The 15,872-nt window shown below is 43.6% G+C and overlaps 1 protein-coding gene across 6 annotated transcripts in view; it reads left to right on the top strand.

The window, feature by feature from the left end:
• WDFY3 (WD repeat and FYVE domain containing 3) overlaps nucleotides 1-15,872 on the top strand; it is a 363,148-nt gene that overhangs the window by 158,688 nt on the left and 188,588 nt on the right. For all 6 annotated transcript variants that reach the window (XM_089670537.1, XM_089670536.1, XM_089670541.1 and 3 more), the window contains 2 exons: nucleotides 10,765-10,958; nucleotides 13,174-13,631. In XM_089670537.1, coding sequence (XP_089526663.1) covers nucleotides 10,765-10,958; nucleotides 13,174-13,631 — 652 coding nt within the window. The remainder of the gene's footprint in view (nucleotides 1-10,764; nucleotides 10,959-13,173; nucleotides 13,632-15,872) is intronic.

Here is a 15,872-nt window from a genome sequence, read left to right as displayed (position 1 = left end):
TTGCACCAATTGCATGATTCACTAAAAACTGGTAAAAATGATAACTGATGTAATCATCACTTATATCACATTTAATTAGTATCTTGATTCTGTATCAATTGTTAACAAACTTTGTGTGTAATTACAAACATTACAATTGCTGCATACAAATCAGACTTTTATTTCAAGTCTAGCTCCAGCCCATGGGCAGACTGGCCTGCCAGAGCATATGAGGAGCTTTCAGTGGGCATCTGAATATGTAGGGCAAAAAACGTCATTAAAACCAGTAAGTAGGGGTCGATGAGGACCCCCACTAATCAATGTATTTTTTTTTTTTTCCTCTACAAATACAGCAGCACATGCTGTCATTGACTGCTGGCTAGGCTGTCTAATACAGAACCTGGCCTGCCCTCTTTGACTGCAGCCTGCCCACCACTGCTTCTGTCAACTGCAGTGTGCATCACTGAGGTATCGGCCTACTTATCATACCCTTTCCTGCAGCACTAGCTGCACGCAGTACAACACATCAGTGAGCTTAAGCAGATGAGAATGAAAGAAAAATAAAGTATCTTGGCTCCTTCTGTGAACGAACAGAGACAAAAAAAAAAGCACATTAATCTAATGTCAAAAAAACCATAGCCAAATGCATGATCAACATGTATAAATACATCAGTAGTTCATATAGTGAACCCTGAGGTCATCACAGAGGACAAGGGGGCACTATTTACGCTGGAGGAAAAGAGATTTAATCTCCAAACACGGAAAGGTTTCTTCACAGTAAGAGCTGTGAAAATGTGGAATAGACTCCCTCAAGAGTTGGTTCTGGCCAGCTCAGTGGATTGCTTTAAAAAAGGCCTGGATTCTTTCTAAGATACACAGAATATAACTGGATACTAACATTTATAGGTAAAGTTGATCCAGGGAATATCCGATTGCCTCTCGGGGGATCGGGAAGGAATTTTTTCCCCTGCAGGAGCATATTGGATCATGCTTTGCTGGGTTTTTTTGCCTTCCTCGTGATCAACAACTGTGGGTATAGGATTATAACTTTTTTTTTTTTTTTTTTAATGGTTGAACTGGATACTTTTGTCTTTTTTCAGCCAGACTGACTATGTAGCTATGCAAGTGATGTGAATCCAGCATAAAGCTGGCTATACACTAGCGAAATTTTGATTTGAAATTCTTAATTTTAACCTCTTCACACCGGCCAAACGCAAATGTGCGGCCTCCCGGGCGTCTGCGCCTAGACGCCGAGCGGCCGCACATTTGCGTTCTATTAAAAAAGGACATATGTGCCGAGAGCGTGCGCCCTGTGCGCTCCCAGCACAAATGTCCGGTACTCACGGAAAGGTCCCGATCTCCTCTTTCGATCGGGACCTTTCCCAATCACGTGACCGCCGTGACGGCACGTCACATGACCCTAAACCCCGCCCCGTCTCCCCTGCTTCTGAAACTCTTAAAAGGGCCGGGAGTTGTCGGCATGAAGGGGTTAAGAACATTCGATTTTCTAAACCTTGGTGGGGTCAAATCGATGTTTTCTTTTTGACCGTAGCGATTAAAAACTTTGAAGGAGCAGGATAGAAAATTCTTCCTGAATGAACAAATTTACAAATTTACATCACTAAATGTGCTTTTCGTTCAGTTTCATTCTTTACAAAATCATATGTTAAAAGCAAACGAAATTTCAAACTGCTTTTGAATGACATTTGTCAAGCTGTCAGACATACTAAGAAGTTTTGTATGATTTTTTTTTTCTAGTTTATAGCCAGCTTAAAAGATTCTGGCATTCTTATGGACTATAACGAATGTCAAAAGCTTTCGTTAGATTCTTTACTTTTGTTGAGAGAAACAAAAAAACTATCATTTCCTGTTCAGTTGTACAGTATACATTGCAAAAACCTTAGTACACTTAATTCAGAGTTCTGCCTGTTGATTTTCTGACTAAATAAACACATGGAGATCTATTCATAAATGTTTTAACACAAGATTCGCACAACTTTCACCCAGGATTCACACATTTCCAATTAAATGCAGTTGTGGTGCTCACCTTGGCAGGCAGTTGCATCATGTGAGTTAGCTGGCAGGGTGCTGTTCAGGTCCAGGGTCATGGTCTGCTGAGGCAGAGGGAAGTCACTGAAGATCTTGCGGGGGTATGGTGAACATGATGAAGAATGAGCCTTCTGGCTCTGCGGCGCATTTGTAAGCTGTTCCTCATGTAGTGAGCTTCCTTTGTGCTTATTGTGCCTTTCATGCTGCTGAGGGAACTCCAGGGTGGTTGGAAGTTTCCCCATCTCACCTTGGAGTTATTGCCTGTGGCCCAGGTTGGCACCAGAGGACACTGGCGTGTTATGGGTTTCTATGCTGTATGGTAGTCTGTGCTGCCCTGTGGTCGGAAGGCTGTTGGAATGGACAGGTTGCATTTTGTTCCACAATTGCTAGGTGGGTTTAACAAACCATCACTCAAGTGTACAACCTGCAAAGGTTCCTCCTTTTGCCATGAAGGCCCATTCTACCAGAAATGTTGGTGCTTTGTGGGCTTTTCAACTTTAACACTTGGATTCCCAGTTCTGTCAGGCTGACACCTGGTTTTCTGTGCATACATTTGCTATTTTTTAACAAGAGGATGTTTAGTCCTCAGTGGCTGCCATCCTCTGTCGGAAGGTCCTACAGCTGGCCATGTAAAGGCCTGCAGCTGGCCATGTAAAGGCCTGCTCCCTTATACCTATTGTTCTGTTTGGAGGATTCTTCCTGTTGGGACTGTTGATTGTTGTCTGCTTCTTTCCCCTCATGGGATTGCTCTTGAACATCTCAATAGTCTAGGAATTAATGTCCCTATGTCCAGTGATGTACAATAAAGGAAACTATCCTTCAATTTGGATGAACCATTTCCCATGCAGTTTACTAGATTTAATCAGGATTTTTTGACTGACAAAACTGACGCAATGCTGGGTGGTATCAGGCTTTGCTATTTGCCGCTGTCCAATTGCCTGGAGGTGGAGCATAACTCAATAGTCTGAGGATTACCTCTCTCCTTTTTTATCATGTACTCCAAGAAACAAATTTTACAGGTAAGTCAAAAATCTTGTTTAAAGTGGTTGTAAATCTCAGACATGAAATATGAATAAAGCATATCCCTTTATAGCAGGGGTCCTCAAACTATGGCTGGCAGCCCGCCGAGGCCATTTATCCGGCCCGCCGGCAGGGGCGTATTTTCTGCGAGGAAGGGACACTAAGTACAGGGGTGGGCAGGGGGCTGCTATACCTTACCTGGCTCCGGTCCCAGTCCCACGACGATCCAGTCCAGGAAGCGCTGCTCCTTAATTCACTCTGGCCACTCCCTCACTCCTGCCGCTCGGCTCCGCCTCCTCACCGGTGATTGGGCGCCAGAACTGTAGCTCAGGAAAGGCACACAGGCGGCCAATCACCTGCGAGGAGGTGGAGCCGAGCGGCCCCGCGAACATCGAGTGAGGGAGTGGCTGGAGTGAAGGACAGCTGACAGGTAAGTGTGCCGTGCTGATGGTGCTGCTGCAACCAGGTATGCTGGCTACAGCAGCAACATGCTGGAGCAGTGGTCAGCAAGTTAAGTGTCAGTGGGAGGAATAGTGCCCCATCATTGGTGTCACTGATACTAGTGATAGGGCATTATTCCTCCCACTGACACCAATGATGGGGCACTATTCCTCCCCCCACTGACCCCAACGATGGGGCACTATTCCTCCCCCCACACTGACACCAACGATGGGGCACTATTCCTCCCCCCCACTGACGCAAACGATGGGGCACTATTCCACCCCCCACTGACACCAACGATGGAACACTATTCCTTCCCCCACTGACACCAATGATGGAGTACTATTCCTCCTACTGACACCAATGTTGGGACACTATCCCCCCCCCCCACTGACACCAATGACGTACTATTCCTCCCACTGACACCAATGATGGGACACTATTCCTCCCACTGACACCAATGTTGGGACACTCCGCTTCCCCCACTGACACCAATGACGGGGCGCTACTCCCCCCCGAAACCAACAGTGGGGCACTATTCCTCTCCCTCCCCCCCGACACCAACAGCGGGGCACTATTCCTCTCCCCCCCCCCCCCCCCCCCGACACCAACAGTGGGGCACTATTCCTCTCCCCCCCCCCCCCCGACACCAACATTGGGACACTATTCCTCTCCCCCCCCCGACACCAACAGTGGGGCACTATTCCTCTCCCCCCCCCGACACCAACAGTGGGGCACTATTCCTCTCCCCCCCCGACACCAACAGTGGGGCACTATTCCTCTCCCCCCCCGACACCAACAGTGGGGCACTATTCCTCTCCCCCCCCGACACCAACAGTGGGGCACTATTCCTCCCCCCACTGACACTAATGATGGGGCACCATTCCTCCCCCCACTGACCCTAATGATGGGGCACCATTCCTCCCCCCACTGACACTAATGATGGGGCACTATTCCTCCCCCCACTGACACCAATGATGGGGCACTATTCCTCCCCCCACTGACACCAATGATGGGGCACTATTCCTCCCCCCACTGACACCAATGATGGGGCACTATTCCTCCCCCCACTGACACCAATGATGGGGCACTATTCCTCCCCCCACTGACACCAATGATGGGGCACTATTCCTCCCCCCACTGACACCAATGATGGGGCACTATTCCTCCCCCCACTGACACCAATGATGGGGCACTATTCCTCCCCCCACTGACACCAATGATGGGGCACTATTCCTCCCCCCACTGACACCAATGATGGGGCACTATTCCTCCCCCCACTGACACCAATGATGGGGCACTATTCCTCCCCCCACTGACACCAATGATGGGGCACTATTCCTCCCCCCACTGACACCAATGATGGGGCACTATTCCTCCCCCCACTGACACCAATGATGGGGCACTATTCCTCCCCCCACTGACACCAATGATGGGGCACTATTCCTCCCCCCACTGACACCAATGATGGGGCACTATTCCTCCCCCCACTGACACCAATGATGGGGCACTATTTCGCTCCATAAAACACACTTGGGGGGAAATGTCTGTGCATCTTATGGAGCGGCTGGCCCAGTATTCACGCTGCCGTTGTATGTCCGCAGTCTCTGGTCATCTCCTGTACTGTGTCCGCATTTGTTCATAGGTTTTTTTTTTGTTTTGTTTTTTTAAACTATAATCCGGCCCTCCAACGGTCTGAGGAACAGTGAACTGGCCCCCTGTTTAAAAAGTTTGAGGACCCCTGCTTTATAGTGTGGAGAGTGCAAAATCAGACTTCTGCATAGAACCAATCGACTTCCAAGTTTCGTGGCCAAAGCTTAATTGAAGAACCTGAGGCAGTTTCCAGCTTTAGTAAATGAACCCTTAAGTGTCATTTCTGTCTGCTGCTTTGTTCCTCTGCTGTCAGCATGAGTCATTCCTGTCAAGTTTCCCTGATACTAAGAGAAAAATGGCGACTGGAAGGGACCTCCAACAGATTGACAGCCTCACCTCTGTTCCTGTGTGCTGTGTGGAGGGGGTGTGTTTGTTCTTTTGAATCTGCTTTCAGAGCTCTCCTCACTGAGCTCTGCAGTGTGTAATTTCATCTCTCCGCCCCATTTTTTTCTCTGGCAAGCTTTATAAATTCAGCACTTTGAACAGATGTAGAGAAAAGAAGACTGCAGACAGACTGGTAAAACTTATGTAGGAGGATTTGTTTCATCTTTCTGTATCACCCGAGACCAGTCACTTCACTTGGTTAAATGTAAGGGTTTATAACCACTTTAACTTCTTCCCGTTGGAGGTTATGCATTTATTCGACCTGTCGGCTGGTGGGGTTTAATGCCCAGAGGCCGCATATATGCAGCCCTATGTAAACGCTTTTCTGCACTGAGAGCGCGTTCCCAGCACAGTTACAGGCAGGGACCAGAAAGCTCCCAATGCATACTCGCGATCAGGAGCTTTCTGATCACGTGACTGCCGCGACAATCAGTTGCAGTGGTCACATGACCTGAATGCCCATCTCTGCCTCTCAGCATTTAGAAAGCTCTTAAAGGACCAGGAGGCTCGCCTGGAAGGGATTAAGTTTAGTAAACTGCATGGGAAATGGTTCATCAAAATTGGAGGATAGAAAAACGGCAAAAAATATAGGTTGTCCGTAATAGTGACCAATAATTGTTTACTTTTTCCATAAAATGAATTGTTAAATCTCATTAGTTACTCTTGACATCAACTGTGGGCCTGTTTCCAGTTCTGATGAATTAACGCCAGAACAGCTGGTGTAGCAGTAACTTGTATTAAATTTTAACAAAAGAGATGTTGCCCTTTAAATATCTCAACAAGCCTGTTTTCTATTCTGTATATTGTGGTTTGTACTTTTATATTGCTGGCATCAAAATTCTAAATAGGGTATTTGTTATTTTTTTTCTTTTAAATATTGTGTAAGTTTGGACCTATGGAGTTATGATATTTCAGAATAAATCTGTAACGTATTTCAGCATTTGTAACACCAGACAATTGATGATTTATGTACCCTGGCATTGTTTGTGATTTTGTGCTTGCTTTTGGAGACAGAGGGGGGATTTAATTCAGAACTTCGCTTTAATGGTCAGTATTCTTGTCCAAGCAGAAGTATTGACAGGAAGGTGCCAGCAGCAGTGGATTAATCTGAGCCTCGGTTGATGAGAAGAATGTCTCAGGAGTAAAATGTTTCACAGCAACTCAAGACTGGTTATACTGCAGTTAATCATGGCACTTTATAACCACTTTCTTTTAATTAAAGAGTGTTTCCCAGCCTTGTGGAATCAATTGCTATGAGCAGCAAGAGTACACCACCTGAATGACATTTATTGAGCGTCTGCTTGAAAATAAAACTTTCCCAGGCAGTGTCCAACTTTGTTAAGCTCTGGACATCAACTAACACCTTTCACACGTTGGCCCCACCCCCATTAACATTTAATAAATTAGATTTGTATGTTTAACATTAATTATTTTTTTTTAAAAAGGGCCAATTGTGCACATGTCAACAAGCCTGATGTTTGCTCATTTTATAATCCCAAAATGCTGCTGGGATAAATGTGTGTAAAGTTTCCTGGTACTGCATTTCATATACACATTACCCCTATACCCATTCTATGTGACTATTCCAAATTTACCAAAACAAATTCAAATATTCACGTAAACAGGAACATCATTCTTTACCAAAATGTCTACAGTACCTTATCCCCCCAACATATTTCAGCTTATCGCTGTGTATTGTAAAAGAGGGGAAGCTGAGTGTCCAAATCCCAATTTAAAGCAATGGTATATGCCTTGATATTAGTTTCACTTAGTTTTCTCATAGTTTGTCCAAGTTTATAACATGGTATGTTACACAGTGATTCCTTTGATAGGTACACTTCGCTTTCTTTGTGACTCAACCGCTTTGTTCTGTACAGCACCATATAGACAGCACCATTAGACAGCAAAAATCTATTATTTGGTCTTTAGAAAATCCTTTATGTTCTTTGGCGCTCGGGGATGCACACTGCATTAAATGTTTGTTGTAAAATTAAGTAGAAAAAATATAAACCATTTGTTTTAAAAGAATCCTTTCAGAAGTCATTGATGCCTAGATGCCTTATTCCAAATCTAGTAGTGTATATCAGTTAACTTAGTAATACCTTTCTAACCTTGCATATCCAAATAATTTTTTTTTAGGTTTTTGTTTGGTACACTGGACATTTTCTAAATAAATGCTTGTCCAGGGACTAAATTGGGGTCCCAATTTACATGTCCCTCATGACAATCTACTTGTCCTGATTAAAAATCTTTTTTTTTTTAACCAAAACTAATTAAATCTGAGGTGCTTTTAGGAATGTCTGTGGCTTTTAAAAATAAAAGGGCTTTATGGCAACTTAAACTTTTAATATTTTTAATATTTTTAACATTGCGCTGTTTATCTCCTCCTCCCCTCCCTGCCTGTCTCCAGAATCGCACCCAGGGACTAGCAGGGAGGGGGGAGACCTTGCAGTGTGACGAGCACCAATTGGGTGCTCCTCAGGAAAGGGCAATATCAGGTAATCTTAACACTTAGCACAAGCGTGTCTGTTAAGGGGGTAAATGAGGTGCCAGCCCCAATGAGGAAAAGAAAAAAAAAATAATTCCCTCAGGTTACCCTCGCACATGAAAGCACTTGGGTGCTCAGTACTAGCACATGCTGAGCAACCAAATCAAGCTCTGGTGTCCACTCTGTTATAGGGTAAGTTCATCTTTTTAAACAAAAAAAAAACAAAATGATAAATGCATATTTTTTGCAGGTTTCACACTGAAGAATTCACTATCAGAGCGCTCAACAGCACCCTGGTAGTTCATTGAGAGCTACAAGCCAACATCTGCAAAGGATGTTGGGACTTGTAGTTGATTAATTCACAGAACTCGTGTGAACGAATGACACACCCATGTGGGTGGAGCCCTGCACAGCTGAGTTCTTTTCAAAAAAGTGACAGCTTGTACAGGGAACTCCTTCCAGTACTGCTGTTACACAGAGGGCTCGGATAGCCAAGCCGCTGCAGGAGCCAGAACATGTTACATGTTGCACCCTTAAACGGGTAGAACATGTGACATGTTCCCAAAGGTAAACTTATCCTTTAACCCTTTCTCTGTCAGAGCAGTTTTTGCATTTTTTTTTTTTTTTCACACGTTTTAAAAAACAAAAATAGTTTTAGACCTGATGATGAATAGTGGTAGTTCCAATTTTTTATGTTACACGATATTACCGGAAAGGTAAAAATCACACTAACGTTAAAATTAGGGCACAATAAGATTACCCATATAAAAGACGAGGTTGCACCAAGTAAATAGATAGCCAACATGTCAAACCTTAAATTTGTGTGCACCTGTGAAATGGCGACAAACTGCAGTACCCTTTATTTTCTATAGGCAATGCTTTAAAAGCCTAGCCTTTTAAAATCCCTATAGGTCATCAGTTTAGTTTTATGGAGGAGGCTTGGTGCTAGAAACATTGCTCTCTTTCTGCAGTGTGCAACGATATGCAACATGTGTATCACAATTGCATTTTCATGTGTAGGAGCCCTGATGGGTGCGTTTGTACATGCGTATATGTATATACTTAGATGTAACTTTTTTTCCTTTTTTTTTAACAATAAAAAAAATTTACTTAACTTTTTTTCTTTTTTTTATTACATAGGGGACAAATCATCATCTATGTGATGATTATTTAGTGACAGGTTCTCTACAATGAGACGTGCAGGGTCTAAAGAACCCTGCATGTCTTTCCTGTGCTCTGATTTTTTTTCCTGGCTTTAATGGCTGGGGACACTATCATTGGGGACCTGGAAGTTGCGTCATACACGTCAGTTTCCTGGTCAGGAACAAGAAGGGGAGGAGAGTGGACATGTGTGGAGGGTGGCAGCACTTTCTCTGCATGCGTGGAAGCAATTGGGTGGCAGCAGACCTACCCAAATGCTTCCACCTGACAAGGGCAAGCAGCAGGGCTAAAGGTCAACAAAAACTACCTGGCCGGCTCCCAGAACTGCATGTCTCGGGCGTCAGACGATACAAATTGCGCATCCCTGGTTGTTTTTAATTTAAAAAAAATAAAGTTTTTCTTTTTAATGTTCTGTTCTTTTAGTGTATTATCATTTCTGTTATTATTCTAACTATATCTGACAGTTGAACTATTAAAGTGATTGTAAATGCTTGTTGCTTTAAATTAAAATAACAAACACGTTATACTTATCTGCTTTGTGCAATGGTTTTGTATAGTGTCCCTTTTCTTGGGCGTTTCTGGCTAATCCCCTCTGCTGAGTGCCTCCCTAGCAAGCCACTTACCCTGGGGCACTTGTGCAGGCTCACTCCCGAGCCAACTCTGTGGTTGTATTGCAGTAATATTGGTAGCCAGAGGTTGTGTGAGCTGAGCTGGGGAACAGCGGAAATTTTATTCATCATGGCACAAAAGAGCTGCGTTTCCAATCAGAGTTATGTTAGTTGTATTGAATTTCACTTAGAGGACCATGTTCAGTGCAGTGAGGACCTCAGCAAAACCTGTGGACTCTTTTTTAATTTGAAATGAGAAAACTGTACAGGTTTTTTTAATGATTCACTCCCTTATCTCACAACTCAACTACTGCAACTCCCTCCTCACCGGTTTACCTCTTCACAGACTATCCCCGCTTCAGTCTATCCTGAACTCAGCGGCCAGACTCATCCACCTTACCAACTGTTCCGCATCTGCCACCCCCCTCTGTCATTCCCTCCACTGGCTTCTGATTGCCCAATGCATAAAATTTAAACTACTAACATTGACGTACAAAGCCATTCATAACACTGCCCCAAACTACCTCACCGACCTGATATCCAAATACCACCCTACCCATAATCTTCGCTCCTCACAAGACCTCCTACTCTCCAGTTCCCTGGTCTCCTCCTCCCATGCCTGACTCCAGGACTTCTCCAGGTCTTCCCCAATCCATCAGACTGTCATCTACCCTCCTCACCTTTAGGCGCACCCTGAAAACCCATCTCTTCAGGGAAGCCTAACCTGCCCTCACCTAACAGCTGATCTCCTCCACTCCTCCTACCACTCCATCCCCCACAGCCATTTCCTCCTGTACCACTATCCCCTCCCTCCTAGATTGTAACCTCCAAGCAGCAGGGCCCTCGAACCCCTCGTGTATTGTATTGTTACTGTATTGTCTCATGTACTGTCCCCCACTATAATGTACAGCGCTGAGCAAACTTTTTGGCTCTATATAAATACTGTATAATAATAATTTGTATGTTGTTTGCCTTACATAGGTGTCTTCAGAGAATTTGGAGGTGCAAGATGTGTCCACAACATAGTCAAGTACCCTCAATGTCGGGAGCATGCCCTCATGGTGATCCAGCAACTGATGTTATCCCCAAGTGGAGATGATGATATGGGGACCCTCTTAGGACTAATGCACTCAGCTCCACCAACCGAGCTGCAGCTCAAAACAGACATTCTGCGGGTGAGTTAGTATCCAGCTGTAATTGGCGTTCTTAGTAATTTTTTTTTTTTTTTTTTCAGGATAAAAAATAATTTGCTATTTAATAGATAACAGATGGTGATATTCACAAAAAGTGCAACTAGTTCTCCCTTCTTGCTGAGTTTTGTGATAACCTGCCATCATGCTTTATTTTTTATTTCACTTTTCAATAAATTTGCTAAATTGATTCCCTTTGATAATTTTTGCTACACTGTCTATAACAGACTATATTAAATATCTGGTGGTTTTTTTTTTGTTTTTTTGCATGATCACATTTTGTTGATTAAAATGACAGGCTATAGCACTTTTAAACCTTCTGTATTCTGAAAGCCATTAGTACCGTATATAGCACAGCAAGTTCAGGGAACCTGTGTCTTCATGTAAACTCTTCGTACATCATTTTCAAAAGCTATATGATATTTGTTTAATCTAAAATATTTTTGAGATTATGGCTTTAGTACAGTAAACTGACATTATGGTAATGTATATTTGTAGAACATTAATTTGGACCTGAACTAAAGAAATGTAATGTTTGATCTCTTATAGGAACAAGTAGAAGTGTTAAAGGATAAGTTCACCTTTTCAAAAAAAAATACATGTACATTTTTTTGAAGGTAAAAAAATGCATTTATAATTTTTTCTATGGAGCTTGCAGTGCATTGCACCTGCAATCGCAGGCTCCTGCAGACTCTCAGCTGTCTACCTGCACCTGAGAGCAGGAAGAAACGATGAACTACCAGAGCGCTCACCAGCACACTCGTAGTTCAGGGAGAACTACAAGCCTTCCGCCAAAATGGTTGTCGGTACTTATAAGCAATCATTCAGAGGAAACTGTACGAATGAGTCGGTTGTGTGGGCAGAGCCCAGTACAGCTGAGTTATTTTCAAATTGTAACCGCGAATGCGCTGCCCGCTGTCATAGGAAGGGGGATCAGGAAGAGGCTGCAGATGCTGGAACATGTTACATGCTCCACGTTAAAAATGGGTGAAACATGTAACACGTTCCAAAGGTGAACTAATCCTTTAGCTCAAGAGTTGAAGTTCTGCTTATTTGCCCCCCCCCCCACACTTCCACTGCCATATTTGACACCTTTTGGGGGGAGGGGTGAGCGGGTACCTGGTTTTGACAGTTACCCGCTTCCACTTTCAGCTCCGTTCGCCACGGTGAAGTGAGCCAGAAGTTCAGCCCCCTCCTCGCTCCCGCAGTCTCCTGGGAACTTTCACTGGTCCCAGGAGACTGCCGGACCAATTAGGAAGCGACTTGTGCATGCGCAGTCGGCACCAGGCTGTGAAGCCTCAAGCTGTCACAGCCTGGTACCCAAAGTTGAGATGCCGGCGCCGTGGAGGAAAGAACAGGAGAAGGGACCGTGTGGGTGGGAACATCACTGGACTACGGGACAGGTAAATGTGTGTTTATTAAAAGTCAGCAGCTACAGTTTATGTAGCTGCTGACTTTTAATAAACACAAAAATGGCTGGAACTCCACTTTAAGTAATATTTACTTTTGTTTTAAACTCCTGAAAAATAAGCGTTTAATTTTTTTTTTTGCCAAGGAACTCCAGTACCTTGAGCCTCATAGCTGTATATTTTCAGTGTGAGATCTGAGGCAATGTTGCCTTTGACTGATCGTGATATGACTACTGAGCTGGCCGCTATTCTTTTTGCTGGAGAAAAAAGCTACCTGAGGGTTCTCCCACTTCATTAATTCTGTGCTTTCAGCACCTCTCTCCATCTTCTCTAATATAACCCCAGAATTCATGATATTACCAGTAACGGGGGGGCGATGCAGCTCTGTCATGAGGAAGCAAAGTGCTGCCTCTACTAAGATGGCTGTCTGCATTTGGAGAGAGAGGGTGGAATACCTCATGGTAAGACAGGAATGGGGGAAAATTATCAGCTGCAGGGAGCCTATGGGTGATATTAGTGGCTAGTCAATTGCCCTTTGCTTATCTTTTTTTTTTGGGGGGGGGGGGGGCACAGCTTCTACAGTTCAGGTCCTCTTTAATAACCTGAAAAAAATGTCAGCAAATGTGGATTTAGGGAATTTGATGTAAAACTTTTGTTATCTGTTGGCTGTAATAACAGTCTATTAAAAGGCAGCATAAGATGGAATTGATTAGATTGAGGCCTTGTAACATTTACTGACTTAGTATGTGACTGGTTTATCTTATTGAATGTTGCTCACTTTTGGTTTGTAGGCCCTTTTAATAGTTTTAAGAGAGAGTCACCGGACAAGGACCGTTTTCAGGAAAGTTGGAGGATTTGTATACGTCACTTCCCTGTTGGTCGCGATGGAGAAATCCTTGAGCTGTCCACCAAGAAATGGATGGGAAAAAGTGAACCAGAACCAGGTCTTTGAACTTTTGCACACTGTTTTCTGCACATTGACAGCAGCCATGCGCTATGAGCCTGCAAACTCTCATTTCTTTAAAACTGAGATCCAGTATGAAAAACTGGCCGATGCCATTCGGCTACTAGGCTGCTTTGCAGAATCCCGGAAAATCAAACCGTCAAACGTCTTCCCTTCCAATAATCAGCCGTTTCAGAGACTGCTAGATGAGGACCTGGTGCACTTAGACTCTGTGTGTCCTGTTTTGAGGCACTGCAGCAAACTCTTTGTATATCTCTATAAAGTTGCCACAGACTCCTTTGACAGGTATGTTAACTTTTTACATGTTTGTCTTGTGTTTTGTACATCAGTGTTATTATTGCTTTAAACCAGGGGTGGGCAACTGTGGCCCTCCAGCTGTTGTAGAACTACAAGTCCCATGTTGCATTGCAAAACTGATAGTTACAAGGATGACTCCCAAAGGCAGTGGCATGATGGGACTTGTAGTTCACCAACAGCTGGAGGGCCACAGTTGCCCACCCCTGCTTTAAAGTATAATACTGTAAAGAGATGCTAGACAGGGTCACTATTAATTATATTAAAGGAAACCTGTGTTGAGTGAAGCTGCGATTAGGAAACTTCTCTAGAAAATTCTAGATGCATGGCCATCACTGGCTTCAGTTCTGTGTAATTTACTGTCCTGTAGCAGGATGCATGAAGTTAAAGTATATGTAATACCAATGTTTGCTTCTTTTTACCATTTAAACCATTTTGTTATATCTGTTTGATAATTGAAAAAAAAAACTGTTCATCCTACCGGAAATCCAGTGTGGCCTTGTGTACTCTCCAGTCTTATCTCAAATAATTTTATTAACTCTGCTAAGTTCCCCCGCTGTAAACTACAGAACACCTCCTCTTATGTTATGGAGATGAAGGGGAGTTTTCTGTAATCCTAACAAACTTCTTGTCCTGGGACAGCAGTGTTTTTTTTTTTTTTTTGTTTTTTTTTTTCCCATTTTCAGGAGATGGTCGGCAACAGCAGTCTCTTTATTCCCTCAGTACCAGTTTCCCTAAAAAAGCAGCTCAATACTACAAAAAAAAAGGCTTGGCCTTTTAGCTGAAACACATGTCATCAGCATGTGGGTTCTGCATGTATATATAGGAGAAACCACTTAAAGTGGAACTATACTCACCTTCTATCCAGCACTGAGCTGTTCCGAAGCTCCCCACCAATCGCTGTCATCTTTGGTCGGGTACTGATCTTTGCCCATTTTCATTGGCCCAGTCGAGATGATGTCCCTCCCACGCACGTGCGAGAGTTCATTTGTACACAGAGCTCTGCGTGCGCAGCTCAGTGTACAGGGCACACTGTAGGTAAAGAACGTTCATGCTGGAGCGCCATATATCTCTTATGCATTAAATATCCTGCCTGTTTGCTAATGTTTTTTTCCAGGTTAAAGTTCCCACTTTAAAGTTAACGAATAATGTAATCCCCTCTATTGGTATTTCTGTAGAAATGCATAAAGAAATAGAAATAGCAATATGGCAATTCTGGAATTATAAATACTTCCCAACCAGTAAGAAACACCAGTTGACTGCAGGGTATAGGGCACAGCCTACCCCTTTAAACAAACAAAAAAAACTGTGATGCACCTCCAGCCTGCCTAATGCATCAAAAGGGATTTGCTGAGTAGATGCTAGGCAGACTGGAAGTGTGGCTCAGTGTTGGCTTGCGTCACAGAGCCAGTCCATGCTCTGAAAAGATCTCCACCATATGTTCGGGAACCGCCCAGAAGCCTGGACTGGCAGCTGGCTCAGCCTCTCCGCACTCCCGCTCCCTCCACAGCCCAGCACTTCTGTGAGCGCTGGAGGGACAGATCAGAGAGCCAGTGACTGACAGTCACTGCTCTCTTCTCAGAGCAGAGGGGGGAACTCCACTATCTGTGGTCTTTGATCGCTCAGTTCTCTGTCCAGACCGCATTGGATCGATGCTGCATCCATCTAGGTGAGTATAATGGGGTTTTTTTCTAAAGTCCATACTTTAGTTTATGGTTGCTGGTGGGTTTTATGAATTAATCTAGAAATATTTGCAGCACTGCTGAATTTAAACTATGACTATGCTTTGTTAGGTTAGTTTAGATTTTCCATTTCTTTTGGGTTCTGCTGACTTTTGAAAAAATAACTATTTAACATCTTCATTTAAGCAAACATAACTAGGTGCTGATCATTGGAAGGTTAGGATAAACTGACTTCTGCATTGGTGCATATAATTCAGAAATCTAATTGACTTCATTGATTGTGAACAAATAGAACTGTTAGTAAAAACATTGCATAGCTTGTATAAAGGCTGATGAAGATGTGGGAGATTTTACTTGTAATGGCAAATAGAAAACTTTTCTCCTGCAAAAGCAGTGCTGCTGAAAGTCAAGGAATGTAGAAGCGTGCAAGTAATTATTGGAGGAGTGTTGGCAAGCATCATTAACGACGAGCAAGGAATTTACAAAGAACTGGGCTCTTTTTAACCTTGGATTTATATCTGCATAAATTGTTTTATAAGAATTGTAATAG

The sequence above is a fragment of the Staurois parvus genome, unplaced genomic scaffold (genome assembly GCF_062004578.1).
Source record: "Staurois parvus isolate SC_StPar_1 unplaced genomic scaffold, SC_StPar_1.0 ptg000091l, whole genome shotgun sequence".
In the NCBI taxonomy this organism is placed as follows: Eukaryota; Metazoa; Chordata; class Amphibia; order Anura; family Ranidae; genus Staurois; species Staurois parvus.
This window is presented reverse-complemented; position numbering and strand designations above follow the sequence as displayed.